The 17479-nt window shown below is 40.5% G+C and overlaps 1 protein-coding gene across 4 annotated transcripts in view; it reads right to left on the reverse strand.

The window, feature by feature from the left end:
- Positions 1-1495: 1495 nt before the first annotated feature.
- AP1S3 (adaptor related protein complex 1 subunit sigma 3) overlaps positions 1496-17479 on the reverse strand; it is a 58647-nt gene continuing 42663 nt past the window's right edge. The window contains exons 4-5 of one of the 4 annotated variants that reach the window (XM_059055534.2): positions 9000-9137; positions 1496-3589 (exon numbers count right to left, since the gene is read on the reverse strand). In XM_059055534.2, the coding sequence (XP_058911517.1) occupies positions 3554-3589; positions 9000-9137 (174 nt within the window). In that variant the 3' untranslated portion in view covers positions 1496-3553. Of the gene's footprint in view, positions 3590-8999; positions 9138-12785; positions 13014-17479 lie in introns of those variants that run through there. The other 3 variants (XM_067026983.1, XM_067026985.1, XM_067026984.1) reach the window with 3 other exon arrangements.

The following is a 17479-nucleotide window of genomic DNA, read 5'->3' on the forward strand; positions in this document are numbered from 1 at the left end:
CACAAGATTAACACTTTAAACATTCACAAGTATAAAATAAGAAGCAAAGTTCTCGTATAAATTATAGCAATATCAGGTGTAGCTCATAAAGGTAGTTATAAGATAATGCTAACAACAGCAAAAGCCCACATTAACTCACACAATTGCATAAATGCTCTCTTTACCACCCTCCATGGAAACACTATTTTCCAAAGGAATGAGTAAAAATTACCACTCTGGAATAATACTATTAGTTAAACAAAGGACATGTCAATGACATGAAAACAACTCTATCTAATCTAGAAGACGTCTACCCTTGTTAGGAACTATGCTGTTAAGCCCTGAAGGGAAATGCTTAGAACATTCAATAAGGATTAAAAAAACAATTTAATGACCCTCCCTTCACAAATTATTGAAAGAGTCATTGGCTTGCTTACTCACATTCCAGAGCATCTACTGAACTTAATTTAAAATTGCAGGGACCATGTGAAAAAAAAATATTAACACTTACCAATAAAGTTTATTGATTAAAACTTAGAAAAGTAAAGTTAAAGACAGTTCTGAGTGATATTTCATGGGTATTATAATACAAATCCTAAAGAAGAATTACTAGCTGTAGAAGAACATCTGTTGTATGTTTGATGAAAAAGCTTATACTATTTCAGAAGACTTGATATGGGAAAAAGTTCGAATTAGCAATTCACTTGGGCTTTGCTGGTAGCGCAGCGGTTAAGAATCCTCCTGCCAATGCAGGGGACACAGGTTCGAGCCCTGGTCCGGGAAGATCCCGCATGCCACAGAGCAACTAAGCCCGTGTACCACAATTAATGAGCCTGTGCTCTAGATAGAGCCCGCAAACCACAACTACTGAGCCTGCATGCCACAGCTACTGAAGCCCGCACGTCTAGAGCCTGTGCTCAGCAACAAGAGAAGCCACCGCAATGAGAAGCCCATGCACTGCAACAAAGAGTAGCCCCCGCTCTCCACAACTAGAGAAGGCCTGAGCGCAGCAACGAAGACCCAATGCAGCCAAAAATAAATAATTTTTAAAAAATATTCACTGGATTTATCATAAGAAATGTCAACTTTATACTTGTTAAGAAAAGGAGTTAGTAGATTTAAAGGGTGATTGAGTCATTAACTACATGTAAAGAGATCAGATTATCAAAATGTGGGTGAATGGTGAGAAAAAAGCCAATAGGAGCAAAACAATAAATTCTCTTCTCTCATTTGCTGTCACCTGCTTATGAAGTTCCACCTTGATAGGTAAGTGCCTAGAAAATGAACAGGTTATATTAGAAGGACTTCACCAAGAATTATGGGTAGCAATTTCAAGCATAAAATCTGATTTAAAAAAAAATTATATTCATGAAAACACGCTCAAGTTCCTCAATAAAAAACTTTTAAAAAATGAAGAGGTTATATTAGAAGGACTTCAACAGGAATTATGGGTAGCAATTTCAAGCATAAAATCTGATTTAATAAAAAATTATATTCATAAAAACACGCTTAAGTTCCACAATAAAAAACTTAAAAAAATTTTATTTGCAAGTTTTATACAAGTTTAATATTTATTATCTTTCCTTTCCCTTGGTGGTTTTATTACAATTATATGATATAAAGAAAACATAATGACAATTATATGATATAAAGAAAACATAATGATTATTTTCACCAAAGTCCACGTAAGATGTCCCCCAAATCCCTCAGATTTACCCCAGAGTAGCATTATCATTATGTTCACGCTCTATGTGTGCTGCTGACATGAAGTCTGAGGAGCCCCTGCTATAACTAGACACTGTCTAATATGGAATTCCCCAGAATATGTGGAGTACATTTGAATGAGATTCAATCAATACCTTCATCCAAAAATGGTGGAGAGCTTCAAAAGAACCAGAAAAACTTACATCAATTTACATAAAGTTTATCTTTACACGATGTTTTTTAAAATAAAGAGTTCTGCCATATTAAAAAAAAAGTTAAAGTACAAAATCAAAGATCTAAAGTAAACAAAGTGATAAAAATGACAAACTTCCATCTGATGCCCTAATTGTAAATACATGATGAATTTGAGGAAATATTAGCTATTAAAAGCCCCATAATTACTTCATATACTAACCTGAAGTATTTCCTGTTAATAATGGTTATATTTTGGAGTTGGTCAATTTTCCTCATGTTCTTCTACTCTTGTCTTGCCATCTTTCCCTAAATACATCTGGCACGATAAATCAAAGAGGACATTTTCCCCTCATGTTGGATTCTCCAACAGCAAGCACACTCTTCTCTTAGGAAGAATGCTAGAAGGTCCCTAACCGCTGCAACATGATGACATTTGACCTCAAAACTAACATTGAAGATGCACAGGTAAGACAGCAAAAGCGAGGCACCAGATGGAACAGTACAAGCTATTTCCCTAGAATGTCTGATCACTTCTACCACCTGGTTATATAGAACTTTCCAGGAAGCATGAATGCGACATAGTCACAATAATAACAGTCAGCAGCAAATATCTGCTTTGGGAGATGAGGAAAGAAAAAGGAGGAAAGGCACCTACTGTATAGGCTGCAATAATATTAAATGCTCCAAGTAAGCCTAATATACTATATAGGCTGCAATAATATTAAATGCCCCAAGTAAGCCTAATAAACAATGTCTTCAAATATATTAGATATACATGAAAACATACTGGAAACAAAAATCTCTCAAGCAACTAAGGGTGCTTGTAACATAAAAGATTATTAAAATAGGAGTACTAGTAAGTATTATTGCTACTGTTATTAATCTTTATTATACTATTTTTATAGTATAGGGAAGTTATACACACTTTTTCAGATGTCTCAAAACCTTAATAAATATATAGAGTTTGTACAAAACACAACCTTATTGGAATGCCCCATATATTCAATTAAAAGGTAAAATTAAAACCTCAGCCTAGATAGCAGCTTCCAAGGCATCAAAAACACTTAAGGCCTATACTATCTTTGGTTGTTGTCCTTAATTCCAGCCCTGAAAAATTAATGAATTCAGGACATTAAAATCAGATACACTGTATCTGGACTGAAATTACAGTATTAAGAGTATTTAAAATGTCTAATGTCATGTATGAACTCTGAACTATTAACATAATTTTGAATCATTATACAATTTTAAAAGCTAAACATTTAGAAAAAGTATTATATAAGATATACTTTACATTCAAAATCATGGATTATGACAATATAGTTTACACCCTGTCAGTAGAGGACCAAATGCAACAAAACACATTGCAATAGACTTACTTAAATTAGCTCAAAAATATGACATGGAGTTAAAACACTGCAAACAAACATTCAGCCTATTGAGCAATGAAGCAGTTGTTTTAACATCCAAGTAGTCATATACAGTATAATACAGACATGAATAATGATAAATATATTATGTTAAACAACTTTAATTTTTGCTAATTAACAAAAAAATCCCTTTTAAGTTATTTTTGGCATGGTGCCAGAGGCTCTGTCAAATAACTGGATGCAAGGCACTGCTTATTTACAGGTTCACAACACGTAGCACTTGGAGTCTTCAAGTAGATGCATGGTTAAAACGTAGGCTTGTTCATGTATTCTTCCATTGTCTGAAAGGGAACCATAGATTAGAGCAATTTTCCCTTAAACCACATCCTTTAGCAGACTGTGAAAATTCTTCATTCTCTGACTCATTTATTTTGCCATTAGAAGAAAGAAGTTTTTGTTTTTGTTTTTGTTTTGGCTGCACCAAACAGCTTGTGGGATCTTAGTTCTCCAACCAGGGATTGAACTCAGGCCCAGAGCAGTAAAAGTCCAGAGTCCTAACCACTGGACCACCAGGGAATTCCCGAAAAGAAGTTCTTGAAGTGTACATGGTCATAAATCCTTGCATTCTAATCAAGAAATGTGGTTCAAAGTTTGAGAATAATTTGTATACACATCCATATGGCTGGAGTTAAATAACTTTCAACAGGGAAATGGCTAAGCTTGACCATAAAAGGAATGTCTGATAAGAGAAATGCTAAAGCAACAGCTGCGATGCTATCACTGTTGACTTCAGAAAAATGTGCCCGCTAAAATAACCATGAGGACTACCTCCAGACACAGGTATTAGAGAAATTTGAATTGTGTTTGTATAACGTATGTATCATTACATACATACCTAACGTATGTATCATTACAGATACAGAACATCTCATTGCCAAGACGTAAGGGATAAACAGACCATAATTCTTAACAATTTCTTTCATGTATTTTGAAAAGGCTTTCCTCCAAAGTACATAAATTATGTTTCTTCATCCTCCTCATCACTTACCAAGTTTGCTAACATGCCACAAGGCCCTAATTTTTTCCCAGTACTTAAAAAAAAAATGTTTAAATGGATTCACAACCACAGGCAGAGTTCAAAGTTACAGTCACGTTGCAAGCCCTTTATTATGCATGATGGATGGACTTCCTCTTCCACCCTCTCCTGTTATAAACATATGTTTGTGTAACAAATATATTTGTGTAACAAGGCCCCCGGGTTGAATCAATCAGGGAGCTCAAGGGGCCAGCCTTTGGCAACACCCCTACCTCTTCCATGGAAGTCACAGAGCAACCAGCAATGCTTAACCTGTTCTTAAGCTTGAACCCCAGGAGATGTGATTCACGTGCACCTGCCAGGGAAGATATAGACCAGCATTGCCCAAAGAGACCAAGACCATGGCTAAGCAAGACTGCTCAGAAGATACCAGGGTTAGAAATCAGGTTTTCTAACTGTGTTCACCAGCTCTATTTAGAACTCCAGTCCTCCTCTGCTGAAAATACTTGTGGTCCATTATCCACACTTTCTTATAAAGCTCTTAACATCTCCTGGATGAGCAGTGGCCAAGAGAAGCCCACACCTTAAGACCTCTGCCCTGTCTCCCCTCTTACAGATACTGCCCATGTCTGTCAACTTGGCAGGGGTATCACATTGGCCAGGGGCCCATGACTGTTTCTTAGTACCTAGAGTTTATCCCGTTTAAAAGAGTATACAAAATTACAAATATAAAATTGGGTATAAATTTACTTAGAATGAGAAAAAAAAATGAGAGTAGATTACAAATTTTTTTAAAACTTACAAATCTCACAAAATCTAGAACAATAGCAGAATGGGTTTCATTCATTAAGTGCCTGACACACTTCTATAATATCTTATATATTCATTATATGGCCACAAATTCTTTGCAGCTGAGCTATCTTACCTTTGCAAATTTGACCACATGAGCCTGCAGCCTTAGCAGGGGTCTGGGCCAGGAAAGGCCCTGGAGTTGTCACTTCACTGGCTTCACAGTTCACTGGTCTCTAGCTATGGGCACTGCTTCACACCACCGGATAAGTCAATCTGCCTGAGACTGCACTGGCTGCCCTTCCTGAGCTGTGCTGTTACTTAGAGGTACATGAGCCAATGACATATGAGCTTGGTACTTTCTTGGGCTTGCCCCTTTAAAGGCTGGAACAGACTTTTAAGGCTGCCACAAACTTAAAGAGCTCTGCCCTAGCCTTTCACAAGAGGACTAGGGTATCTTGGGACCCCTGTTATCCATCAAGCACAGCAGTGTTTCTTGTGCATTCGGCACTATACATGCTACGAGTTTTTACTGAATTATGATTTCACCTGTTAAAACCATAATGCAATAGCTGTTTAACATGGTTTGTGCTTTTAACGGTGACAGAGTTGGGGTGCACCTAGCCAGTTCTCATGAATCCGCACATACACATATGAGGTATCCCACCGCTTGACCTAATGAGGTACCATTTGACCCTCCCTTCTTAACTTGCTTTCTTATTCTGTGGTCGGAACATCTTCTGCTTGTCGCCCCCACTGGTGATCCCAAGAATTGCAACCTCTGTATTTAAGGATCACCACCTTCTCCTTTCAGAGTTTCTTTTTCCTTCTAATCATTTTTGCACCATTGTCCACAGGTACCTTCAAAATAAGGTACCTCTTAAAGTCATCCCCAACCAGTTAAACTGTTCCTTTCTTTCCATATTATCAACATCTAGCCCCGGTACACTCAGAATAAGCTCTGAGCATTTAGGGATTTAAGACTATGTATCTTCCTACTAAGAGTGTAGAGACAGTCTTTTTATTCTAAAAAACTTTTATTGGGTAGGGGTCAGGGAAAAGTCCAGGGCCTACTCTGAGATTTTCAGTTGTGCTCAAAGTAAAAGCAATATTACCAAGGCCTCCCTTAAACTTAAGCAACTAAGTTTGTATTCAATACAAATACGTGCTCAGGTCCAAAGGACAGGGAACAAAGAAAGCAATATTTTTTTTCTCTTTCTGCAATTATATTACTCGCGCCTATTCATATGCTCAACTGCTCTGACCAGATACACAAAGCAAACCATATATACAAAGTCCATTTTTCAACCAGCTCCCCGGATGTTCATTGACTTAGCTGAGGTACCAGATCCCAAGAGAACACTGGTAACACTGTTTCTATTTGGCAGGTGTGAATTCAGTGAACGATTTAGAGGGAAGTCATGATGCTGCCTGCTCACTGTGTGGACATGGCAGCTAAATGGGGGTCCGCGGAGACCCACCTATCAAGACCTTCCACTCAATCACCAGGGACACCAGGGAACGACCAATTAATGTTTAATTGTGAAAGGCCTCTCTCTTGAAATAGCAGGCAATACCTGCTTCCCAGATTTAAATGGAACTAGAAGCACCAGATAAACGAAAAGCCCTTTAAAATTCTACTGCCTACAGAGGGGAAATTCAAAATAACTCAGGGGTATCTTGGCCCTAATTCAAAGAGCTTTAATTACCGAAGTGCCAAAGACCCTGTTACATGTCTGTTTCTCCTATAACGTGATTCCACGGTAAGGACCCGGAGGATAGAGTTATAAATAACCCCCTGGCATATTTTAAGAAAGGTTCTGGAGCATTGCCAAACCACGGATTTCTCAAGTACCTTGTAAAATTCCCTTCCTGTGTCATTTGGAGAGAGCCAAGTGAACATCAGAAAGTTTAAATGCATTTTTTTTTTTTTTTTTTTTGGCTGTATGTGGGCCTCTCACTGTTGTGGCCTCTCCCGTTGCGGAGCACAGGCTCCGGACGCGCAGGCTCAGCGGCCATGGCTCACGGGCCCAGCCGCTCCGCGGCACGTGGGATCTTCCCAGACCGGGGCACGAACCCGCATCCCCTGCATCGGCAGGCGGACTCTCAACCACTGCGCCACCAGGGAAGCCCTAAATGCATTTTTTTTGAGGTGCTAACACGTCTAGAAATAAATGCATCAGCTTCCTAATAGACAAGCAGAGAGGCTCAGGGGTACCCTGTGTCTTTCTCGGTATCCATTCACCTGAGGACTGGTTCCCTAGATGGGCAGGAGCAAGTAATCAGCTCAAAGATGTGCCAAAACTGTTGTTGGAAGTCATGTCTAATGTTTTATTAACTGAAGCAGGCTCTTATTTCCAAACAGCAGCAAGCATGGCTTTAATGCCTTTTTTTTTTTTTTTTTTTTTTTTGCGGTACGCGGGCCTCTCACTGTCGTGGCCTCTCCCGTTGCGGAGCACAGGCTCCGGACGCGCAGGCTCAGTGGCCATGGCTCACGGGCCCAGCCGCTCCGCGGCACGTGGGATCTTCCCGGACCGGGGCACAAACCCGCGTCCCCCGCATCGGCAGGAGGATTCTCAACCACTGCGCCACCAGGGAAGGCCAATGCCACTTTTAAAAAGACACTTGATAATGCTCTGGAATCTTCTGACCAGCTATCATGAAAAGAGAAAGATTCAGTGATGCTGTGAGAAGAAGAACCTAGAGGTGGCAGAGCTGGGGCGGAAGCCAGGTCGCCCAAAGGCATGCTTGAGCAGGGGCTGGTCGGATCATCTCATTCGGGAGGGCAAAGTTCAGGGGGCTGAAGCGCTCTTTCTCACAGTGCCCACGGGAGGACTGAAGGGGTTAAGGTAGGTTCGTTCCGTTATTAGGGACAATGCAAATCTGGACTGTGCCTACAAGAAAAGCCCCAGTGTCTTTTATATAAGTACCACAGAGTCAGGAACATGACCAAATGGCTGCTGCGGGGCCCATTTATCCCTTGACAAGCAAGCCACAGAAGTCCCCATTTATTTATGCAAACAGGAACACACATACAGCCTCCCAGGAAGGTAGGAAGTTTTCATTAATATGATGATCGCCATCTTCAATAATAAAGCTCTAGTATCCCTGGCAAGTAAAATAATGATGTATTGCTATTCTCCTTTCCCAGGGCAGCACAGATATTTTAATGAAAGGCTTTTTATACCTCCCACAAAATTATTCTTGAAAAGAATAGCACCAAGTATGTAATCCCTTTTCGATAGTGTGGTATCCTCACTGAAAAGCTCAGACATGAAGAGCAAAGACTCTGGAGCCCAATTACGTGGGTTCAAATCTCTATCCCATGCTTATTAGCTGTGTGAGGTTGAGCAGTCATCAAACCTCTCTGTGTCTTAGTTTACTCATCTTTAAAATGAGGGTAACAATATACCTACCCCTTAGAGTTGCTGTGATAATTAAATAAGTTAATACACGTAACTTACTTAGAAACTGCACCCTGGGACTTCCCCGGTGGTCCAGTGGTAAATAATCCTCCTTCCTATGCAGGGGACTCGGGTTCGATCCCTGGTCAAGGAACTAAGATCCCACATGCCACGGGGCAACTAAGCCTGTGTGCCACAACTACTGAGCCTGCACGCCTCAACTAGAGCCCGTGTGCTGCAAACTACAGAGCCCATGCGCTCTGGAGCCCACGTGCCACAACAAAAGATCCCGCGTGCTGCAACTAAGACCCAAGGCAGCCGAAAATTTTTAAAATGAAATAAAAATTAAAAAATAAAGAATTTACCCTAAAAAAAAAAAAAAAAAAAAAAAAAAAAAAAAAAAACTGTACCCAGCACAGAGTAAACACCCAGTAAGTGTCAGCCAATCTATCACCACTACCACCATCACCATCACAGCACCACCATCATCTTTTCCCAGGGCATGAGAAACTGTGTACTGACCTCCTGTAACATATCAGAATCCTCAATGGCTTTAACAGCAGATTTCTTGGATGTTTCCTGAATTTCTCCACCTATTATAAACTCATCCAGGATAAAATAAGCCTTTTCAAAATTAAAGATAATATCTAGCTCGCAGACCTGGTAAGACAAAAACGAATATTTTGATAAACTTGCAGTTGTATCAGGGGAAATATGGGCCAGTGATTCAAGCTTTTCAACAGTGACACCCATGTGGCAAACCAAAGATAAAAATATCAGATGGTATTTTAAAGCCAGAAGAGTAGAACTACGGAAACCCGGGCCCTGAATAAAAGTAACACCCCATTCTATTAAAGCAGAGCATGTCCTTAGATAATATTGTTTAATGTCACAACAGGAAATTTGAGACTCAGTCCAGGAGTGAAGCTGCCCAGTTCATCTCTCCATCCGCACAGATAAAAGATGAGCCGCCGCTGCGTTTCAGGCACGAGGGCAGTGCTTTGTTGCTCCCGCCTTCTGGCCTGTACATTTGGCTCCTAGCTTTAGAACTCTCAGAAGCTCATTCTTCAGAGGCGAAGTAGCTCAATTGTGTTAATTTTTCTCAAAATGATGTCCCAGGCCGGTGCTTCTCAAACTACAGAGTATATCCCAATCACCCAGAAAGCTCACTGAAACACACACACGACTGGGCCCTATCCTGGAGTTTCCGATTCAGTAGGTCTGGGTGAAGCCCGACAGTTTGAACTTCTAATGGGTTCCCAGGTGATGCTGATGATGCTGGTGTGGGGACCACACGTCGAGAACTGCTACCACGGTCACAGACCCAAACAGAGCCTGATAGATTTGGTTAAATGTAGCAAGTAGCAAGACCACTCCCCAGAATCCAAATAAGGCTCAATTCCAATGCTTCCACCAGACAGCCACTCAGGCACCATCCTTGCTGTTTCCCTTCTCACATATTCCTCAACTCTCGCTTTCCATACCTTACGGAAGGGTCTGCTCACTGGAAGTTTTCAGTCCTCTCCCACCTTTATGGTTCAACAGCATCCGATACACTTCACCCACCCCTTGCTTGAAAATCTCCTCTTGCTTACTCCCTGATGTTGGCGATACCACTCAGTGCCCGTTTTCCTCCTCCATCTCTGATATCCTTCTCAGGCTCCTTGGATGATTTATCTCCCCGGCCCCCGCCCCCCGAAACTTGCATTCATTTAAGAAGTATTTACAAAATGCTTGGGACACATCGATTGGCAAAACAAACATCTCTGCGGCAGGTTGCTTACATTCTAGGGACCCACCTTCTTCCTAAATACTGGTGCTTCCCAAGACAGCCTCTTCTCTTTGCAACACATACTTTCTCCTAGATAATCTCATTGACTCTCTCCAGCTGGGTCTTCCATGCAGGTGGCTTAACAAAGTGAGATCTTTGTCTGGGCCTGATCTCCCTCTGCAGCGCGAATCCAATATTTCCACCCACTAACCAGACATTTCTGCCTGGATATTCCTCAATCTAGGTGCCCGTATTCCAAACTGAATCAAGCATATTCTTTTCCCTTTAGTCTCTATTTTGCTTAGTAGCTGCAAGCTCTGTCTCGTGGCTCAATCTAATTCATTCTACAGTTCAGCTTCAGTTCCCCTCCCTCTCATTCCTCTCTCCCCCTTGATCTCATCCCTCTCAATTTGACCACCAATTTCTATTGATTCCATCTTGTAAATAAACCCCTAACCTCTTGTCCATTTTTGCCTCTGCTCAGGCCTGCAACGTCTCTCGCTTGGGGCGCTGCAGTGACTTTCTAGGTGGTGTCTACCCACGTGAGGCCAATGCCCACTAGCGCTTTGCTAAAGTGCTGATCTGGGTCCTTTCCTGGGTGAGGTCTTCAGTTCAGGACAGTTTTGATTCCTCAGTATGGCGTATAGGAATCTTTACAGCCCAGCCCTCTGGCTTCCTGTGCAGATACCCACACCATGCTAAAGCGACACATTCCACAAACTCACCCCCTTCTTTCATGCCTCTGCCCTTTGCACATTCCAGAAATTCCTGGAATGTTCCCCAAATGTCTTTTCCTTTATTTTGCAGGCAAAGTCAAACTCATTTTTCAAGGCCAAATTCAAAAGGTACAAGCACAGTGACTCCCCCAAACCCTCTTTTCTCCCACAGAGATTCTGCAGCACTTCCTTTGTGTTCTCTTACATCTTGTGCGCCCAAGTATACGCTTACTTATCAGTCACTGCCCCGTGTACTGTGAGTTCAGGTACAGAAATTGTCTTAGTCATCCATATACCTCTGGAACCTGGCACATAGTAGGATGCAGTCAATGTTCTCAGGATAAATGAATGAGTCAGCCACCATACAGGCCTTATTTTTATGATGCTGGGGACTAATGGCTTCTCAGATCGACAATCCTCTGATGACTTTACATACAATGGATGTCAACATTTCAACAAATTGCTCCATACATTTAGCATTTAGGTCAATAAACTTGCAGACTCTCCAAGGAAAATGGTTTATATTGACAGATCCAACTGAATCTAGAAGCATAAGAACAAATAAGTGCAAAACCACTATAAATGGCCAGCTCAGAAAAACTCATCTAATGAATCTGCAAAGGTTATGGTCTCTTCATTCGTTAGAAAACAGCATCAAATCAACAAGTGTGTGTGTGTGTATGTGTGTGTGTGTGTGTGTATGTGTGTGTGTGTGTGTGTGTGTGTGTGTATATACACACACACATACACTCAGCTAATTTCCCCCCTCCCTACAGGGTCTGTCTCTTTCTCGCCACACATACACATACATATATGTGTAAAACCAGTTGAAAATAAGAGTCTATTCACTGGGACATGCTACTATAATCCAGGACTTCCCCAGAACTTTAGGGTTCCCTCTAAAGAACAACCACCAGAAAAAGGATGGCATCACAAAAGGAAATATTCTCAGCTTATAAACCCTTTTATTTCTAGAACACTCACACCAGGAATTTGAATGAGACTAGAATTGAGCTTCCCAGGCAAAAATGTAGAGATCAGAGTACAGGTTAAAAGTACAACAATGGATTGGGAATAATATTTGCAACATATATAACAGAAAGGAAAGCATAGTATCCATGATATAGAAAGAATTCTCACGAATCCCTAAGATAAACACCACAACATAAAAAAATCAAATAAAGGCTGTCAAGAAGCAATTAATAGACAAGGCAAGAAATGGAAAAGGCCAATGTACATCTAAGGATATATACAGCCTCACTAGTAATCAGAAAAATGCAAATTGAATTAATGACCATCTGACTATTAAGAAGCGATAATATCCATTGCTGGTTAAGTGTATGGATAAATAGGTACTAGCACTCACTGTTGGTGGAATTTGTAAATTTAATAGGCATTTTGAAGGCTCAAATTGTAGTGTCCATCAGTTTTAAATGTACAAATCCTTTGACCCAATAATTCCGCAAGGAATTTATTCCTATGCTATACCCAAACCAGTGCATGATAATATATATTAACAACAGGATGATGGCAGCATCATTTATAATACAAATTGGAAACAACTCAAAAATCCAGCCATAATGGAATTGCTTAAATAAAGTATGGTCTACCCCTACTTGTGTAGCGTATTATACACCATGGGAATTCTATGCATAAAGTTGGAGAGAATGAAGTAGATTTCCATGGATAGACATGGAAATAGCTCTAAGATAAGACTGGTAAGGGGAACAAAAGAAAGTTGCACAATAATATGTATAATACAATACCATTTTTTATTTAAAAAACTGTATATGTCTAGAAGGATATGTAAAAATATGTATTATTTTGCAATTTTAAACAATATAGATAAACAGAAAGAAAGCACAGTAGATTAGACATTCATGCACATTAAAGAAGGTACAAGAAGTAAGCAGTTACCAGAGATCAGAAGAGATGGGAAGTCAGGATTTATAGTAGCAAGAGCTGGGGAACCCCAGAGTTCAAGGCAGGTGTAGACCAGGAATCCAGGACAGACAGGAACCTCATGAGAAGAAACGAGCAACCAGAATCCTACAAAGTGAATTTGACAGATACTAATGCAAGTTCTCTGGGAACTTCTCGTACCCCACTCTCCACTCTCCTAGCAGCAACCCATCCACAAGGCTGTAGGGCTCTCCAATGGCTGCGGGGCAATTAATTTACTGCACCTAGTTTCAAGGGGTAGGGATAAGGTTAAGTAATATGCAAAGCCAGATACACACACACACACACACACACACACACACACACACACAGAGACATACACACACACACAGAGACACACACAGAGACACACACACACACACAGACACACACACACACACAGAGACACACACACACACAGAGAGAGACACACACACACACACAGAGACACACACACACACACACAGAGACACACACACACAGACACACACACACACACACAGACACACACACACACACAGAGACATACACACACACAGAGACACACACACACACACACACAGACACAGAGACACACACACACACACAGAGACACACACACACAGAGACATACACACACACACACAGAGACACACACACACACACACAGAGAGAGACACACACACACACAGACACACACAGAGACATACACACACACAGAGACACACACACACAGAGACACACACACACACACACACACACACCTTGATTACACAGTTACTATCCCTAGATCATAAGGGAAATGGCTACACAAGTTCTACTGGCCTTATAGAGAATGTTACAAACAAGCAAGTCATTCACATAACAGCAACTTCAAAATACTACTCTGTTTGCTATTGAGTCTAACCCCAAGGGGTTATTGTACCTGAAAGTAAGAAGAGAAAACACCTCAGAACCTGAGACATACTGTAGAATTCTTCAGCTACTGTCTAATTCCTCAAATACTACTTCAAATTCGACCTTCAGGGTGCTGCCCCAGTATATCAGAAAGGTACCCTTGATGCTCAGATGACTGCACTCCATCTAATTACGCAAAAGCACATGGCTTCTGTGTTAATAAACACGTGAGCCTCTTTCCTTATTTTTTCTCATTTTCTCATGTCTCTCTATTCTGGAAGAAAGCTTATAAAAGGAAAAAACAGTGGTAATTTAATGTTACCTTTGATCTCCTAGCCTTGTGCTTTACTCCAATTTTACTATAATTTGGCTTGAGGGACTTCCGTTATAGCATAATACATGATGTAGTGAGACAATTTCTGGCATTTAAATAACTAAATCTTTTTGGATAGAATTTAAGAAGGACCTTCCCTTACTGAATTCTGTTCTAAAGTAAGTACAAAAAGTTCAAGTTATGTACAGCAAATGCATAAAAGGATGTATTAAAATAATAATGCAAAGTACAGTTACATAGCGATTGACCGTTTATAAGTATTGCTAATTACACTATGTCTTTGATCCTCATAATAGCCCCCGTGAGATTAGCAGAGTAAATAGTTCTATTCAACATTTTGAATGTCATTTTTCTTATCTGTGAAATAGAGATCTATGATGAGTCAAATCATGGGTTTGGTGAGAAAGCCAGCTGCCACCAGGATCCAGCAGGACATACAGCACCCCTCCCCTGACAACAAGAAAACTCCCTGAATCAAGACAGAACCTCTGCAGCACAGCAACCTCTGCACCATCTGGGTGCATCAGTAAAACCTCACGTAACAGCCTGTAATGGGAAAATATGGCAGGCGTCTAAGTCCTCAAACTGACCCTTATCTATTGTGAGACTCTGAGGCATTGCCTCTTAGCCTGTATAAACTAGGCTTCATGCTACTTACTGAAGACGGAAAGATTAACTAGTTAATCCTTGTAAATCTCCTAGGAATTGAAAAGTGCTAAAAAAAAAAAAAAAAAAACCCACATAAATTAGTAGCCAGACATTTTGATTTATCTGTCATAGGAAGGTAATATTTTCTAGTCTTACGAGAAACTCAGTACAGAGTTTTTTTCTGGGGTAATATAAGGGCAAAATTCAAGGAAACCTTCAGGATTAACACAAGAGGAAAAGAAAACCAAAGAGAAATATATCATTCCTGAAACAATGTCATAAGAATCAGTATTGCTGGGCTTACTCATCACAGTTAATTAATAAGAATTGAACATGTACTGGGCACAGAGGCTTGAACTGCTCTTAGCTGCTCTTAACTTAATGAAAGATTCATTGAATTTTTTTGGTGAATTAAATTTTGGTCCATGACAAAGACAGAGCTTCTAAAGGTATGCCAAAACAGGATGAAAAATTAAGAATATTAGAGAAATAGGAATGCATCCTGATTCTGCTGACACTTTAACTGGGCTTAGAATTAGTGAATTTGATTCAAATTCTCTTGAGAAAGCAACATGTTCTGAAATATCTGATATTTGGTCAGATAAGATTGAGATAAAATTCAATCCCAATTCACATGATCACAGTTGGATAAATCTAAGAAAACACAACAGGTCAGACCAGAGTGCGGAAATGAGGGGGAAAAGGCAGGCTATGGGAATCTCTGGGCCTCAGGAGAACTCTTTCAGGGCTTTGCTAAAGGCCAAGTCTGCGGTTTATTTCAAAAGAAAGTACTGCAATGTCAGAATTCCTCTGAATAACTGAAAGCATAAAATTAAAAAATCTCAGGTTCAAAAACTTGCCACTATATATTTGCAAATCTCTCTTTAAAAAAATGAAAATAAACTTGGTGAACCAGGAGAGAGCAAAAGAAAACTTATTATACTTATTAACTGTCTTATTATATCTATACGCTGACCAACAAACTGAAATCTCTGAAGCAATATTTAGGTCTTCTAACTTAAAAAGACTAAAAAAAGAAGAAGAAGAATCAAAGAGAGGGAGATAGGGGGGGAAAATTATTTCAGAAACCTTTCAGGTACTCATCCTTGTGAAAACTGTTGCAAGAAATCTGATAAAACCTTAACCAATATTTCAACTGCTGTTCATTCCATTATATAGAATACAGTATAGAAAACTCTGCTGAAAGCAAATTCTCTTAACAGCACTTAATAAAAATCTTCAGTGAGCCAGGAAATATGGAAGAGAGTATTACTGAGAAGAAAACATTTTCCTAATCCACTGATTCATTTCTTGAGACTGTGAACTAGATAAAATGTTTCTGGAACATTCTCTAAAATCTGGCCCAGAGCTGGTTCCAAGTGTTGAAAAAACGAACAAATAAGTCCCAGGTCATGATCTCGAGATACTAGCAATTTGGTGGTCAGGCAAATCCCGTACGAGTTGAGGATAATACAAGGCTGCTCCATGTCGCTGGAGCACTGGATACGTCAGGGATAAAAAGACAGAGAAGTGAGAGGATTGGAGCAGTGGTCCGGGACCAGTGTTTACAATGAGCAAATGCCAAGCCAAGAAATGTGAATTGTATTCATTAAAGATGGAGGAGAGTGACCGAATGTCACCAGAGATCTGTGCATCGGAAGGATGCTTCTAGCAAACAGGCCAGGAAAGGCAAGCAGAGATGAGCCCAGAGGCAGAAAGGGGGAGAGGTGAGGTTTAAAGGAAAAGCAAAACTGTAATCCCAAGTAAAACTATACTAGTGGGCGCGAAAGGAGATGAATTTTCGTCCAACTTGAATAGACAAAGGCAGACTTTAGTAAAGGGTGGAGAAATATGTAAGGAACACTGTCCTTCTGCACTGAAGGATCCTAGGACATAATAATTTCAAGCACAAGACTGAACAGGTTTTCAGGAGTTGATTTTTCGTTCTTGTCACGTTAAGACTGAGGTGACTGTGAGAGACCCAGTGAAGACATCATCAGCAAAGTGAAGAAGAGTCATCTGTGTTGGATTTCCAGGAGACAGAGTCTAGTAGACACACAGGAGAGAAGAAAGAAAGAGCAGGAGGGCATTTAAAGGTCAGGGGGAGGGAGGGAGCTGGGGAAGCAACCAGGTTGGGGCCTTCAAAAATACAGGATGAGGATTAGCAAGAACTCAGTGTCAGGGCAAACTAAAGAGGAGCAGATTTAGAGAATGGATTGCACTGAGCAAGGGTCCAGTGCTGCAGAGAGGTTAAGGCAGGTGAAGATTAAGGCAGCATCACTGGTGCTGACCATTATGATTTCCTTGGAGGAGTGCAGGTGAAGCCAAGCCATAAGCTGCCGCAGAGTGCATGTGTTCTGGGGATCAGGGCACCTCGCAGCGTGTATTACTTACTTGGCAGTAAATGCATGGAGATTGAATAGCAAGGTGTAGGAAAAGGACTTTGGTTTTGTCTGTCTGGTGTTGGTTTTTTTTTCTCTTATGTATAAATATTACAGAACACTTGGAGCTTAGTAAAAGAAACCAGAGAGAGGATAAAAAGTCACAACAGAAACGAGAAGACAGTCAGTGGGGAGTACAGGACAAAATAGCAAGGAATCCTTCGCAATTAAATTCTAGTTTATTGAAACAAGGTGTCTAGCGTGGCTGTGGACATACACACACCACCTGCTTCTGGATCTTCCATTCACTAAGAATTAGAGGAGAAGGGGAAAGC

Source organism: Kogia breviceps, chromosome 2 (genome assembly GCF_026419965.1).
Source record: "Kogia breviceps isolate mKogBre1 chromosome 2, mKogBre1 haplotype 1, whole genome shotgun sequence".
NCBI lineage: Eukaryota > Metazoa > Chordata > Mammalia > Artiodactyla > Physeteridae > Kogia > Kogia breviceps.